At 37.6% G+C, this 17,383-nt stretch overlaps 1 protein-coding gene across 1 annotated transcript in view; it reads left to right on the top strand.

The window, feature by feature from the left end:
- Positions 1-17,383, top strand: part of LOC143273834 (uncharacterized) — a 53,284-nt gene that overhangs the window by 11,868 nt on the left and 24,033 nt on the right. The window contains exons 7-8 of the mRNA XM_076574020.1: positions 9,487-9,517; positions 11,992-12,064. Of these exons, the coding sequence (XP_076430135.1) occupies positions 9,487-9,517; positions 11,992-12,064 (104 nt within the window). The remainder of the gene's footprint in view (positions 1-9,486; positions 9,518-11,991; positions 12,065-17,383) is intronic.

Below are 17,383 nucleotides of genomic sequence, written 5' to 3'. Positions count from 1 at the left end.
AATAGCAATTAGATTCATTAATTCTTTGTACAGTTTTCTTTGTTTCTATTTAATTCATTTACTTTTTATTATTTCTTACTATCTACTGTTTGGGGGTTTGGTTTGTTCTTTTTTTTTTTCAAATTCTTAACTTGGATCATTAGGTTATTTATTTGTTTATATGCATACTGGAGTTTATTTTCCTGTCAATTTTAACTTTTATGACTCAATGGTTACATACTGTACATGGCATTATTTCAATTTTCTGTATTTCTTAAAGTTTCCTTTGTCTCTAGGCATATGCTCTATTTAAGAGGAGCCTCTTTGTGCTGCTGAGTGGAATATATATTCTTTGGTGTTGAGGTGGAATATTTAATTATTGGTTAGGTCAATTGAATGAAGATGTCATTTAATTCTGAGATTGTATGTATGTATTTGGGCCGGATGACCAATCAATTGGAAAACTCGGTGTTTGCAATCACGTAATGTTATTGGGTCTGTGTTGATCTGTGCCTTTTGTTCCATTAGGTTTCTTGTGAAGTTGGGTGCAGCTGAAGATATGACTCTCTCTTTCCTTCTCTCTCTCTCTCTCTCTCTCTCTCTCTCTCTCTCTCTCTCTCTCTCTCTCTGTGTGTGTGTGTGTGTAAGTATTCTATTTTGTATTTGTTGAAACTTTAATTAGTATGAAGTACATATCTTTGTCTCTTCTGCATCATTTTAGTTTGAAAATGATTTTTCAGATATTAGGATGGTGATACCTGCTTGCTTCCTGACACTGTTTGCTTAGAATACATTTTGCATCCATTCATTGTAAGATGGTGCTTGACTTTTAAACTAAGATGGGATTTTTCATAGACAATAGATAGTTGGATTTTGTTTCTTAATTTGTTTAGGTAGCCTTTGTCTTTTGACTGGAGTGTTGAGGCCATTGATATCTGGATTCGTTGTTGAAAGTTGTACCTAGATTGCAGTGTTTTATTTTCCTGTTGTTTTTTGTTGTTAGATGCCCTTTGTATTTCCTTTAATTCTAGTTTTGCTTGTTTTCTTTCTAAAAGTCTCCTCTCACACTTACTCCTCTGTTCAGTTAGAAGTATTACATGTAGCAGTCTGTTTAGACTTTGTTATTTGCTATGACTGTTTCAGGCTGCTTGTATCATGGAAGTGTTTCTGCTTCAGCTATGGCAGACAGATTCACTGGGTCCATGAGTCCTGGTTGACATGCATGGCCTTTTAGTATTTGAAGTTCATTGCTTCAGGTTCTTCTGCTTTTCAGAGTTTTATTTGATAATCCAGCTGTTCCCCTGGGCATGTTTATTTCCAAATGACTTGTATACTTTTTTTTCTTAAGCTTTCAATATTTTTCTTAGTCCTGTATATTTGGTGGTGCTACTATCATATGCTTTGGAGTTTTCTTTTTCTGATCTTGTCTGGTTGGGGTTTTGTTTGATTCTTGTATCAGTGTGTGTATATATTTCCTTACTTGGATGAAGAATTCCTCTGTGATCTTTCTATTAATCTTGTCTATGCTATTGATTGAGAATACTGTTTCCTCATGTATCCCAATAGAATTCAAAGATCTGAGCTTTTGATGGTATCTCAAATTTCTTGCTTGGTCTTGTAGTAGATGTAACCAATAGTCTTATTAAAATAAAAAACACAGAACCAATGTAAAAGAGAAAGCCGAGAGGACAGAGCTCAGAGCTACAATCTTACCTCCTGCAGTGCTCCTAGCTTCCTGGAAAAAAAGCTACTTCCTGTGTGTCTGTCTTTAAATAGACTTTCTGTTCTGTTTTCTCATTGGTTGTAACCCCAAACACATGACTGCCTCATCACTGCCTGTAAGTACCGCCCTCCAGGTCTTAAAGGTCTCCAATGCTGGCTGTATCCCTGAACACACAGAGATCTACCTATCTATTCTACCAAGTGCTAGGATTAAAGGTATGCGCCACCACCACCACGCTCTTGCTATGGCTCTAATAGCTCTGACCCCTGGGCAACTTTATTTATTAACATACAATAAAAATCACATTTCAGTATAAATAAAATACCACCATATTTCCCCTTTTCTATTTTAATAAAAAGAAAAAAAAAGGCAAAAGGTTATAACTAACAAAAGAAAAAAACAATATACAAAAGTACAATAACTATATACAATATATACAAGTAACAAATACCTAAACAATGTCTAGTCCATTTGTATTTGTCAAATCAGAGAAAATAATTCCCTTATCTATCCTATTTTGGTAAGTCCAAAATGTATCTAATTCACTTTCTATCCTAATTAATCTTCAAATATAACTAACTAAACTTCAACTCCCTCAGAGACCCAAGAAGGAAATAATATTAGCTAACAAAAATAAAAACAGGAAGTGCACTCAAGCAACTTCCAAAAATTTGTGAGTTGACAGAAACAGCGAGCTGCCTGGACAGTCAACTGAGGTTTCTCCGCAGTGTTGGGGCATCATCTTCAGCCTATAGGCTTAGTGTATCTGACAGACTCATTTGTGAGGTAGGATGTACACAGGGTCAACAGTTCAACCTCACATTGGGTGAGAGCAGTCCATGTACCAGAAACACCTGAATTCTACTAGTGTCATGTCATGATTCAGGATTTTAAATTCTGGAAATTGTTGACAGTTTTTGAATTCAGCTGACCATTCTTCTTGGCTGTATATATATGGCTTCATCTCAGCATCCCCTTCTTCTCCACATCCCTCTATTAAATGCCAGTCTACTATTGAGAGGCATGAGCTTTCAGCTGCTGTTCCATTGCACAACAGAAGCCATCGGCCCACTGCCTGTTCAGCTGCCTTTGAAGAAAAGGGCACTGTACCTTTTCCGGATTGTGAAGGCCACTTCAGGGAAGGTGCCCATATTGTCCTGGCCTCAGAAGATGCCTTTTGATAAAGCCATAACCACACTTGTTTTGGCAACAATGAGTAGTCCTTTGTTTCGTGTCCTGTCTGTCCATTTTGTCCTGTTGATTCGAGGATACTTTATTGTCCAGTGGCTAACTTTTGCCACAATGAAAGTTAGCTCCATATGCAGTTTCTTCAATGCCCATATTTTCTCTGAAGTAGATTGGTACTGCCAGGAGCCGACATGTCTCAAAAAAGAAAAATTTCTAAGTTATTAAAACATTTTAAATGCCATATTCTGTAGATCTCTGAAGGGTTTGAAGATGACCTGTCTAAAATATATCTGTTCAATTTTTAAAACATATCTAATATGACTACAAGTTCTATTGTAATGTCTAACTACTAACTTTCATTTCTTTATATCCTAATAGTTGGTAATAATGTAAAGTATTTAAAACTAGTAAATGTCTTTTTCTTTTCTTTTCTTTCTTTTTTTAAACAAGAACCTTAAATCTAATCTCCTTTGCTTAGCCTTTTTCCTAACCCTTGACAACAACTTGTAACCAACCCCCCTAAAGAGTGGAATTTATCCCAGACCCAAAACCCATTAAAAGAACCAAAAAACCACCTGCCCCACACCACCTCTTTGGGAATGTGGGCATTGTATTCTCAAAATTGCTTCCTGCTGGGTATCAGTGAAGTTATCTTTATCCTGAAAGAAAAAATTTAGGTTAATTGTCAAATTCTAGGAAAGGTAACTATATCCTTCATTATCCAGTCTGTGTATAATGCCAAAGTTCAGGGTTTATCTCAAGTCCTTATTCAAGTAGTCTTTCAGACTGGATCATCTCAGCTAGTCATCTCAAAATTGCTCTGAGCACCTTGTAGTTCAAAGTTGATCTGTAGATGATGTTTGTTAGCTTAGTGATATTATTATTGTCCATGTGGAATTGTTGTTGTTGTGCAGCCCCATCTTCTTTCTGGAGACTTCAGTTGATCTTAGGCCGTGATTTCTTGCAGAAAACTGATAAGAGACTCGAACACAAAGACATATATATACAACTAATTGAAGCCTTTTTTCTAGAATTAGTTAGTACTCTATATGACCATTTATTTTTATCGTTAATTTTGGTTTCTGTTCCTTAATAGAAGTTTGCCAAAAAAATTTTCTTTGTTTTCTCCTGAATTTTCTATTCTCTCTGTTTCATCATCCTGACCAGCATGATTTATTCCAGTAGGCACTTGGTTATTTAATCACTCTGAGCAGGGGTTTCCTCTACAGTTGCAAGAAAGGTTTAAACTGGATTTGCTATGGGGGCCTGCATGAGGCCCCTCCGGGATTTTCCCAAAAACTGAGGCAAAGGATTACCCTGTCTGTCCTTTGTTGATCTACATTCATTGGTCAAGTGTTTTCCCTTATCACACCTTCTGCTTCTAGGAATGACCTGTTTACAGTCCCTTTTCAAATGTCCTTGCTTTCCACATCCAAAACATCTAACACTCCTCAAACCTTTTGAAATTGCTTCTCCTACCCACATATCATCATGCTCATGAGCCTCAACGTTAAGTATGTCTCTAATCCAATCTTCCAAAGGTGCAGATCTTGCCTTTAACAGCCTGATTATTCTTTTACATGCTGCATTCGCATTCTCAAAGGCCAAAGATTCAATTATTATCTTACTAGCTTCTAAATCCGCGACCATTCTCTTTACTGCTGAAGCCAGTCTTTGTAAAAAATCTGTGAAAGATTCTTTGGGGCCTTGCATAACCTTTGTAAATGATTCAGGTTTTTTTTCCTGGTTCCTCTGTCCATGCATTCAAGGCTGCTGTTCGACATAAAATTAGGGTTTGGACATCATATAAACATTGTGTTTGTACTGAAGCATATTGGCCTTCTCCAATAAGCTGATCTTGGCAAACTTGTATTCCTTTATCCCTCCATTGTTTTTCTACGTTTTTAGCTTCATCCATAAACCAAGTTAAAAATTGCAGCCTCTGGCTGGGTTCAAGAACAGCTTGTGCCAGCTCCCACCAGTCCTGTGGTACAATCCTATTATATGTTGACCAAGAGTTTAACATTTGCTTTACATATGGGGAATACATGCCATTAGATACTATTGCCTCCTTAAACCTTTTTAAATCCAAAATTTCAATTGGAGCCCAAATATTTTGTGTAGTCATTTGATCAGGCAACTGCTGTACGGTTACAGGATAAATTAAGGGTGACTGTGTGAAAACAGGCTTTCTTTCTGTAACCTTATGATCCAAACATGAAACAACTTCACTGTTAATTTCTTCTGTCTGAATTTTTACAGGTTTAACAAGTTTTTCTAAAGCTGTCATCCTGGCACTTAAATTGACTATCTTTTTAAATTGTAAAATGAGGATAAGCATAGTGATAAACTGCATAATTCCACAAGTACTAATCTTCTCATATAGTTGTTCCACTGTCAGACTGCCTAAAATTTCAAACAAAACTCAATTTTCTTCCAATGTACACATAAAACCCATTTTTTTTAATGTGGAAAAAATTTTCTCTTTTAAATAGTTTCCTTTAAAATATCTGATATGTTGTTACTTACCAAATCTGCGTAGAACAGTAGAAATCTGAGGAAATTTCAAAATAGCCACCTAGTGTCCTAGGTGTGAAGAGAGAGAGAGAGAGAGAGACAGAGAGACAGAGAGAGAGAGACAGAGAGACAGAGAGAGAAAGTGAAAGCGTAGCCGGCTAAAGCTTAAATCCAGCCACGTGTTCCCTCTTGAGTAGAGTCAAGGCTTGGCTCTGGCTTCCTTAAGCTCCCACCAGGTGAGTTGGCTTTACAGGCAGGGGCCCTGTTCAGCAGGGCAGGCCTGAGTTGTGTGTAGCACCGGCTTTAAGCAAGCAGCTCAAGGTTAGTCCGTCCTGAGGCCAAGCAGACCTGGGCCAGGGCTAGGGAGTAGGGCCGACCACTCGAACTAGGGAGCCAACCCCAAGAGGTTTTTAATGGATTCTTGTCACATTGGGCGCCAGATGTAGATATAACCAATCGTCTTATTAAAATAAAAAACACAGAACCAATGTAAAAGAGAAAGCCAAGAGGTCAGAGCTCAGAGCTAAAAATCTTACCTCCTGCAGTGTTCCTAGCTTCCCGGAAAAAAAGCTACTTCCTGTGTGTCTTTCTTTAAATAGACTTTCTGTTCTGCCTTCTCATTGGTTGTAAACCCAAACACATGACTGCCTCATCACTGCCTGCAAGTACTACCCTCCAGGTCTTAAAGGCGTATGTCTCCAATGCTGGCTGTATCCCTGAACACACAGAGATCTACCTATCTCTTCTACCAAGTGCTGGGATTAAAGGCATGCACCACCACCACTATGCTCTTGCTCTGGCTCTAATAGCTCTGACCCCTGGGCAACTTTATTTATTAACATACAATGAAAATCACATTTCAGTACAAATAAAATACCACTATATTGTCTTGTAGCATGGCTTTTTTTCTTTTTTATATTATTTGCTAATTAATTCTAGATTTTCTACTTTTTCTTTACATTCTCATATTCTATTTTTTGTTTGATTTGTTATATTGGTAAGGTTTTTCTCTGAACTTTCTAATTGGGATGCTGCAATTTTCAGTATTATATCTATTGCAGCCATTGATCTGGACCTAGTCTTCTGTGTATGGTGACAGCCACAGGCAAAAAAATGTGGGGCCAGAACAGGGAAGAAGTGACTTACCCAGAAAAGGTTGTGATATATTGTATACTCTAATAAAATTTGCTTAAAGATAAGAGGACAGAACAAGCCACTTGATTAAATATAGAGGCCAGGCAGTGGTGGCACACATCTTTAATCCTAGCACTTGGGAGGCAGAGACCCATTTGGATCTCTGTGAGTTATATCCACCTTGGATTACATGAGATTGAATCAGTCTAGGAGAGAAACAGAGCCAAGCAGTGATGGCACCCACCCTTAATCCCATTACTGGGAAGTCACATGCCTTTAATCCCAACACTAGGAAGGACGTGATGGCTGGGTAGAGAAAGGTATATAAGGCTCGAGGAGACAGGAACTAAAGGCTTTTTGGCTGGAACCCCTTTTGTCTAGAGGCTTTTCAGCTAGAGAGCTTTTAGCTGAGGACTCAGAGGCATTCAGTCAGAGGATTCCTGGACTTGGCGAGGTTAGACTTGGCTATGACTTGATTCTTTGTCTTTTTGATCTTTCAGCATTTTCCCCAATATCTGGCTCTGTTTTTTTTTTTTTAATTAAAATAACATTTAGGATTCCTGCAACAGAGGGTTCACAGCTTTGGGCCTGGTATAGGCTTGTTGGCTTCCAGAGAAAATGAAGTAGCCACCTAGCTAGCAAAGGTAGCTAGGAAACATGGAGGCCATGCCTGCTGCATTTCTAAAGCAAGGTATGTGGGTTTGGAGAAAGTAGTAGGGGATAATAGGATGGGAAATGGAAAGAGAGACTTGCCCAACAATGGTGACTCACAAACAAAGAGGGTTGTCAGCTTGGATCTGGAACAAGTGTGAGTTTACTGATGGCAGTTTTTGGGGGGTTACGAAAAAAAAGAGACTTATTCAATAAAGGTGGCACAAAATCTAAAATAATGGTAATTTTGTATTCAAATTCTTCCATTTAAACAAATACATCATATAGTGTTACTGAAATGTTTACATACATGGTGATTACTTCTGGCTCTACTGTATGGCAATGGTTTGGTTCCTAAATGTATAATTAGAAATTAATATTCTTATCTGTGAGGTGTTGAACTCAAGGTTTCATACTTTAAGAAGGAGGTGCTCTATGTATTTGCTACTCCAATGACCCTATTTTTATTTTTATTTTTGTCTTCCTGCTTTGTGTTGCCAAATAGACTCTTGAGTGCCAAAAGGCAATCTCCAGAGGTCAAACTGTAGTCAAGTCTTTCACATGATTTTTTCCCATATGCAGTTACCTTTAGAATGTGAATACTATAGATGAAGCAAATAATGAACCTCTTCTTTCGGGGAAAAAAAGAAGAAACTAGTCTACTAATTCCAGATTTAAATTCTGTTTTTATTGTAGGTGGTTAATATCTGTAGTGTTTATCAGTAAATATGAAGCCACTCATACACCAGATAATACTTGACTATCCATCCACAACCCCATTTTATCTTTTACCCTATTTTGCAAGACAGGTGCTCTGCCCCTTGGGCACATTTCTAGTCTTCATTTTCCCTGGGAAGATACTTTCTCAAGGGTAATGTCAATAGGATCTCACCATGTGTTGTCTTTCTTATTTTATATAAAAGGGGAACTGTAGACAAAATTCTAAATGGTCTTAGTAAATAAAAAACACAGAGCCAAATACAGAGTTAAAAGTCCAAGATATCAGAGCACTAGTGAAGAGCCAAGACAGCCTTATCTTAATACCTGGCCACTGTCTCTTCTCTAATGAGAGAGACCTTCTTCCTCTGTGACTTATCTTTTTATTGTCTTTCTGTTCTGCCTTCTCATTGGCTCTAAACCCAACCACATGACTTCCCTGTCACTGCCTGTCTATACAGACCTCCAGGTCTCTATGGTTGGTACTGGGATTAAAGGTTCAGGTCACCACTGCTTGCCTGTGTCCTTGACCACACAGAGACTCTTCCTGCATGGGATTGGATTAAGGGTACGTGCCACCACCGCCTGACGTCTGCTTAATGGCTCGGTTTTACTTCTGATCTCCAGGCAACTTTATTAACATACAAATAAAATCACACTTCAGCACAAATAAAATACCACCATAGGGGACTAGGTTTCTATCCCAGTAGAAAGACCTTAAGTGAGTTATTAAGTGATATATATGTAGATACCTACATATGGATTTATAGTTTTATAATAAACAAATTTCCAAAGCAACTTTCTTTGACCTAGCCTTGCTAGTGCATACTTTTAATCTTCTGTATAATAGCCATGTGCAGAATAGATATGTTCTTAAGAAGGGGATCTTACCAGTAGTTATGTCCAAAGGTGACAATAGCAATTGAGTTTCTACCTTATTGCATCATAGGTAAGAATGAGAATTATAGCCAGATCTAAAAGAGCTCATCAGAACCTACCTAACCACAGAGGAGATCGGGAGGGTGGGCAGCATTGATTTCACCTTACCTCTCTTTTCTAATTCCTTGCAAGTCTTTATGAGAAACATTGTCCTGATAGGTTTCCATAATTTTAGGGGAGATTGATAAGTACAATGATCATTGCTTCAGGTTCTCTCTGATAGGTTGTTTCATTCTTACCTGAAGGATTGCAGCCGTGTATCTGGGGAATATTTGTTGTGTTATAACAAAATATTTATACTCTCTTGAAATTGATCCTGGTACCATTCTTCCAGAAAACTACTCTCTTTGCTATTTATTTATGATAGGCACTGATTCTGGCAATGGCACTATTTGCCGTAAGTTGGAATTGTTGTGAGTATACATGGTCACCTACTTTGAGGTATCAAATGCTGATAATTTCTTTCATTGTTTTATTCAATAAATCCAAAGAAGGTGATTTCCTGATGCATTTGTTATATTCCAGTACCATAGTTATTATTTATCCTAGAAGATTTTTTACTCTAGAAGATTTACCATATGATATTTTATAGACTAATATAATCGACTGAAATATGTTTACTATTCATTCAATTATAGGAAATGAGCCTGAAGATGTCGTTTCATCAGGGTAAGATTTTAAGGTCTTTGAATATGAATGTTAACTTATAATTAGAACCAGGGAAAAGAACTAATGTTTATTGAATATTGTGTTCTTCACTGATTCCATCTGATTTATTTAGTGTCCATGATGCATTAATATAATCATATGTTTTAAAGCTTTTATGTCCTTGTGACTAAGTGTCTTACTACTTTAACAAAGGTCATGCAGAGAGTTTGATTAATTCTATAATCCCATAGGTAACAAGTTGCCAGCTCTTGACTGAACTGTCAGCCTCTTCATTCTCTTGTTCCTGTGACTACATTGAGATGATCTCATGTAGAAAGCCAGTTTTCCTTATGTGTCAACTCTGGATTAGAGTTTTCCTGAGAAACCTATCTATAACTCCATAGTTTTTCTTTTTGAAAGTTGTTCTTAGATACTACATTGCTATCAAGATTGGAGGGGGAACCTCTCTTAATTGTGTCTGTAGTGCCATAGGTTTGAAATGAGCAAGATGACAGAAGGCTTGGAATTACATTATTGGAATGGAAGTCCATGTGCACATACACCATGTTATGCTGTTACAATTGAGCATCTATATAAGGGACATTATGAACTTATACTCAGTTTTGTTTTCTCTTCAAACTACTAGACTGCCTGGGCACAAGAGGGTTTTTTTTCCTCGTTTTATCAAGTCTTTGTTTCCCCCATGACACTAAGTATTTTGAAATTTTTACTGTACATTTATTTTTCCTCATGTTTCTTGACCTATAGTTTAGAATTTTTGACTGCCAGGTACTCCTTCTTGTTTTATTAGAAAATTTCAGATATGAAAAATTTGTAGTTTTTAAGGGATTTTGAAAACTAATAAAAGTATCCTGAGCACAGAAAACTAGATCCAACATTATACATAAACAGTTGCTCTGAGGGAGAAGCCAAAACTAAAACACAGTATTCTACGGAGGTGGAAATACAAATGGCCCAATTTAGGTCTTTTAGTTCCTTCACTAAAAGACCAGTCATTACTGACCAGTATTTGATTGAGAATTCCTGTAGGAAAATATGGGAATGAGTCAAGTGTTCCAAGAATGGCATTAAAAGTAGCATAGTGGTGGATGATTTGAATGACTTTAACAGGGGAAGGGCAATTTTGAAAGTAAAATCATGGAGGTCAATAGGACTAAGAGTTTGGCCTCGTGATTAGTTTTTTAAAGACAATAAAGTTAATTACATAGACACAGGATGGTGAAAATCATCTGGGAATGGATAGGGTTGAATGTAATTTGGAAACTATATTACCTTTTGTGCTTAATTGATAGAAATGACAAATAAATTCTTCTGTTGAAACTTTCTTTAGAAACCTGAAGTCTTTATAGAAAACAGGGAATGTGGTATCACAGAGGGTGGGCTAGAGAATGTTCAGCACCAAGGGCTGAAATGAAATCTGAATGAAAAATATCTATGATCCACTGCCACTGCTTCTTTTCCTGTTACCTTTGCCAAATTCCTGTCCTTTTCAGATTGGAATTGCAGAACATAATCATAGAATTTTATAACATGCCTAGGCTTGGGATGTGTGTTGCTGACCCTCCATTTAGCTTATATGCCTGAACCAGGGAACTAGCTGTCTTTCAGGTTCTTTGAGCCTGTACTTTCAGGAATCTGCACCTTCCTGGGATGAATATTTAAAGGCCAGAGAGCATCACTGAAGACTGCAAAAGAGGGAACGAGGAGTGGTATCCTATATAAGGAAGACATCTAGAGAACATAGAGGGAAACAGAGGCAAAAGTCCCAGGGATCTGCTTTTCCAGAAGTCTCTGCCATCAACCGAGCACATATGAAGGTTTTTAAGTGCTTGGTAGTTTTTGAATCAGCCTGCACCAAGTAGGAAGCACAACTGAATTATTATATTTTAATGTTTGAACACCCATGATAAAAGGATTTCAAATCTCAATGTGCACATTTGTTTGTTCACTTATAACTTTAATGTTCAAGGATTTCACATTTGTTTCATGACTTCATTAGTTATTTTACAATGAATGGATGTGATGGTTTCCTTTCAATGGGTATTTTCCATGCTCAAGAATGAAGGTTGCCATTTAGTAGTTATACAGTTTTGTGCTTTATTAATAGAGTAGAACGAGGTCACTATTGCTTTGCTTTATTTGGGGCTATTACCTTTATTTAAATTAATGGTTAAAGAGTATGTGAGCAATTAATTGTAATTTGCGTTCAATCATCAGGACAGTTTTCAAAACAAATGATTTTCAGGTTCCACAAATACATTGACTGACACTATTTGATGTGGAACTATGTGTAACTCTTTCTTGACAAGTGCAGAGATTAGGAGAAGTGGAGACAGAAATTAACAGCTGAACAAATTTTATAAAACAGTTGTCTAATAACAATAGAAACACCATTTGCTATTCAAATAACTAAACATTCAGGACAAATGCTTTTGTCCACTACTCACTTATTTGTTGTGTGTTTTGCTTCAAAGATATCACTTTGAATCCAAGTCACTGACGTCTGTGTGTGCAAGAATGGAGGACACAGCTAATTTGAAAACTCAGGTAATCAATGCCTTCTTGAGGTAAATTCTTGTGCTGAATTTCTTCTTTGTGGAGTTTAAAATGGTATAATATAGCAGTTGTCAAAATGTCATCACTTTAGATGAAAAATTGGCTAGAATTATTTTATAAAATTATGAAAATATTACTATATTGATGGTGAAAAATACCAAAACATAATAACTATTTTAAGGTTCTGAAAGCCAAAAATGAGATAAGAAATAAGTAATCACAGAAAAATTAGTTTGTATAGTTTTACCACATTGGAGGGAATTTGAAATTTGGGAATGTTTGGACAAATAAACATTAGTTGTTTTATTTTTATTTTTTTTTTTTTATTTTATTTTTTATTTTTTTTTGGTTTTTCGAGACAGGGTTTCTCTGCGTAGCTTTGCGCCTTTCCTGGAGCTCACTTGGTAGCCCAGGCTGGCCTCGAACTCACAGAGATCCGCCTGTCTCTGCCTCCCGAGTGCTGGGATTAAAGGCGTGTGCCACCACCGCCCGGCGTTTTATTTTTATTTTTATAGCATGACTTACATAATTTTCAGGCTTCTCTAAATATGTAGACTAACCTATTCATTATGTTACTTAAGGTATCTTATCAATAGCTTACATTTCCAACCCATGTATTGAAGGGCTCAGAAATTATCATTAGTTTTTAATGTACCTTTTAAAAAATCTTTTACTCATGATACTAACTTTTAAAAACTGTTAACTGGCTGTCAACTACATGTTAACTGGATGTCAACATGCAGAAGATTGCATATAGATCCGTATCTGTCGCCATGCACTGAACTCAAGTCCAAGTGGATCCCAGACCTCAACATAAATCCAGTTACACAGATCTTGAGAAGAGAAAGTAGGAAGTAGCCTAGAATGCATTGGCACAGGAGACCACTTACTAAATATAACACCAATAGCACAGACACTGAGAGAAACAATTAATAATTGGGACTTTCTGAAACTGAGAAGCTTTTGTAGGGCAAAGGACACAGCCAATAAGACAAAACAACAGCCTACAGAATAGGAAAAGATCTTTACCAACCCCACCTGACATCTGACAGAGGGCTGATCTCCAAAATATATAAAAGAATTCAATAAGCTAGACATCAAAATTCCAAACAATCCAATTAAAAATGGGCTACAGGACTAAACAGAGAATTCTCAAAAGAAGAATCTCAAATGGCCAAAGGACATTTAAGGAATTACTCAACATCCTTAGCCATCAGGGAAATACAAATCAAAATGACTCTGAGATACCATCTTACACCTGTCAGAATGGCTATGATCAAAAACACTGAAGACAGCTTATGTTGGAGAGGATGTGGAGCAAGGGGAACACTCCTTCCTCCACTGTTGGTGGGAGTGCAAACTGGTACAGCCACTTTGGAAATCAGTATGGCGGTTTCTCAGAAAATTGGGAGTCAATCTTCCTCAATACCCAGCTATACCACTCTTGGGTATATACCCAAGGAATGCTTAATCATACCACAAGTACACAAGCTCAACTATGTTCATGGCATCATTATTCGTAATAGCCAGAAACTGGAAACAATCTAGGTGCCCCTCAGATGAAGAATGGATAAAGAAAATGTGGCACATACACACAATGGAGTACTAGTCAGCAGTAAAAAATAATGATATTATAAAATGTGCAGGCAAATGAATGAAAACCCAGACTCAGGAGGAAAAATATGGTATGTACTCAGTCATACATGGATACTAGATGTAAAGCAAAGAATAACCAGACTACAACCCACAACTCTAGAGAAGCTGGCTAACAAGGAAGACCCTAAGAGGGAATCATAGAACAAACAGTGAAGGAAAAATAGATGAGATCAACATGAGCAAACTGAGGGTGAGGGTGAGTCATGGAGGACAAGGAATGGGGGATGAGAACACAAGGCAATGGGAAGTTTGAGCTGGAACAGGGACAGAGTGGGATAGCAAGGAAAGAGATACCATGATAAATGAAGACATCATGGGAACAGGGAGAAACAGAGTGCTAGAGAAGTTTCCAGGAATCCACAAGGATGATCCCACCTTAGACTACTAGCAATAGTCGAGAGTGTGCCTGATCTGGCCTACTCTGGTAATCAGATTAGTGAATACTGTAACTGTCATCATAGAGCCTTCATCCAGTAACTGATGGAAGCAGATGCAGAGATCCATGGCTGAGCACCAGGCCAAGCTCCAGCAGTTCAATTGATAAGAGAGAGGAGGAATTCTATGAGCAAGGGACATTGAGATCATGATGGGAAAATGTACAGAGAGAGCCAGCCAATCTAGTGGAAATACATGAAGTGTGGACCAATAGTTGTTGAGCCTCCATGGGACTGGACTAGGCCCTCTGGATAGGCGAGACAGTTGTTTGCCTTGAACCGGTTAGGGGACCCCCAGGCATTGAAACTGTATCTGTCCCTGGTATGTGAGTGTGTTTTTTGGAGCCCAATGCCTATGGTGGGACACCCTGAGCAGCCTTGGTGCATGAGGGAGGGGCTTGAGCCTGCCTCAACCAAATGTACCAGGCTCTGCTGAGACCCCATGGGAGACCTTGCCTTGGAGGAGGTGAGAATGAAGGGTGGGTTGGGGATGAAGGCTGGGGGTACAAGGAGGGAGGATAGGGGAATCTATGGTTATTATGTAACATGAATAGAAAATTTCTTAATAATAAAAATACAAAAAAAAACCACCTTTACTCATAACACTAACTTTTGAAAACATTTTTTTCAAGTCTGGTGTAGATGGAAGTTTTCCTGTGTCCTGCAGCCACTTGGTCCCAAATAAACACACAGAGGTTTACATTAATTATAAACTGTTTGATATATGGCTCAGGCTTATTGCTAGCTAGCTATTATATCTTAAATTAACCCATTTCTATTAGTCTATATGCCTCGTGGCTTTACCTGTATTTTATTACATCATGCTCCCCCTGACAGCTTGCAGCATCTTCCCTGACTCTACCCTTCTTCTTCCTCTATCTCTCTTGGTTTTCCTGCCTGGCTCCATCCTGCCCTGCCATATTTATTAATGCAGCATTATTTATTAACCCATGGGAGCAACATATATTCACAGCATACAGAAAGACCATCCCACAGAATTTTGGTACTTTATCTAGAAAAAAAGTATTATTTAAAGTGATTAAAATGTAGAAATACAAAATCTTTCTCTCAAAATTAGTATAATAATAGCTTTGCATTATTCATTCTCATAAAATATTGGATCCATTCATCATGGCACAGTCTTTATCCTAAAATTCAGATGACAGAGGCAGGTTGAACTTTCCAAGAGTTCAAGGATGTTCCTAATGAGTTCTGTCTCAGGCTGCCAATATATAATGAGGTAGAAAAAGAATGTTTGAAGGCTCTTCATATCCAAGAATAAGTTTGCACTTTCTTCAGGAAGGAACAAGTGTTTCCCTTTCCTTGCATACTCCCAAGCTGAGCTGTCATTTGTTTTATTGATCTTGGCCATTTTGACTTAGGTAAAATGAAATCTCAGAGGGGCATTGATTTACATTTACATTGATGACTAAGGATGTTGAACATTTATTGAAGTGTTTCTCAGGCATTTGTGTATCTCTGCTTAGTTGTATACCCCATTTTTTAGAACATGTTATTTGTTTTCTTGATATTCAGTTTATTAGTTCTTTGTGGTTTAGATGCTAATCCCCTATCAGATGTATAATTGACAATGGTTTATTTATTTTCCATGCCATAATTTTTTCCATGATGCTGTTCTTTTCTAAGGAGAAGCTTTTCATCTTCATGAAGTTACACTTGCTAGTTTCAGTTCTAATGCCCATGTTATTGGTATCTGGTTCAGAAAGTCAGTCATTGAGTATAACAAGGAATTGAAGCCTTTTCCAGACATTTTCTTCTATCTTAATCAGAGTTTATGGTCTTATGTTGAAGTTTTTGATCCATTTGTAGTTGAGATGTATGCAGGGTGATAGATATGGATCTACATAGTTCTTCTGCATGTGGCCATCCAGTTTGACCAGAACCATTTGTTGATGATGCTATAGGCACATAGAATTATCCAAACATAACAGGCTATGGCTAAGGCCTTTAGTCTCACTCCACAACTAAATAGGAAGACCCTATTGGTGAAGGAACCACATATTAAATCACCAAACATAGAGTAGTTGCATTTGTGCCCAAATAGAATCCTTACACCTTCTAACTAATGTTCATGGTACTAGAAGATACACCTCATGCTCCCAGAGGAGAAATGTAACCATCAATATCACCAGCTACAACCCTGTGACCTACAACAGTGACCTGTATGAAACATATGCTGGTCCAATAGTAGCACAAACATTATGGGAGTAACAAATGACTTTTTCATTGGACTTAAAGACTGAATAAGATGGAATACAAACCTGACACTGCCAAAGGGGCCAATAACATGTGACAATATAGGGTATGGGCCATGGACAAACCCAATGCTACTCTTCTTCTGAATGAAAATGAGCAAGAAAATGAGTCCTAGAGACATGTCACTATACCTTTCCCAATCCTCCTTACAGAAGTTTTCTCTTGCAGTAGATGGGAATCAGCACAGAGATCAACTGGTCAAAATGCAGAGTGAGAGACTTTGGACCACCTAGTCATAAATTGGATGTCTTCATCAAACCTCCTCCAACAAGGCTCAGTGTTTATGTAGAAAAAGTAGAATGATTATAAGAGCCAGTGCTTATGGATAAGGTCAAGGAAACTTTGTCTTCCAGACACAGCAGGACCAAGATCAATGCACATATGAACTCAGAGACTATGCCAGTACACAGATGATTTGCACAGGTTCCAACAAGACAGGTTGCCAGCACTAAGAGGCAGAAGACACAGGCTGCCATCCATACCAGGACACCATTTGTAATTGATAGCTGTTGGCAAAGGAAAAATCAGTGTTCTACTTGAAGCATTACTGGGTATATCAAAGGCACTCCTGAGCAGACACTATGACCAGGGGAAGTTGATCAACACAAAGGAAACAGTGTTCAATTTTGTGTTTGTGGTATTGTTGGGGGCTGATGTGTTCTCTTGTGGCATTTTTGTCTTATTGGTTGTAAGTTTGTATTTTCAATTTGGGGATAGATTTAAGAGAGAAAGATTACAAACTTGGGGGGGTAGGTAGATGAGGAATAATCTGGGAGTATTTTGGTTGGGAAATTATGTTCAAAATATATTGTACATGCACATTTTTAAATCAAAAATGGAAGAAAATACTCTTCATATAATTGAGGTATACATGTTTCCCCCTAATTATAGCAAGTTCTAGAATAAGGTCTTTGATAACAAATGCTAAAGGCAAAATTTCAAT

Source organism: Peromyscus maniculatus, chromosome 6, assembly GCF_049852395.1.
Source record: "Peromyscus maniculatus bairdii isolate BWxNUB_F1_BW_parent chromosome 6, HU_Pman_BW_mat_3.1, whole genome shotgun sequence".
NCBI lineage: Eukaryota > Metazoa > Chordata > Mammalia > Rodentia > Cricetidae > Peromyscus > Peromyscus maniculatus.
Note: the sequence above shows the minus strand (reverse complement) of the source record. Positions and strands in the feature narration are given on the sequence as shown.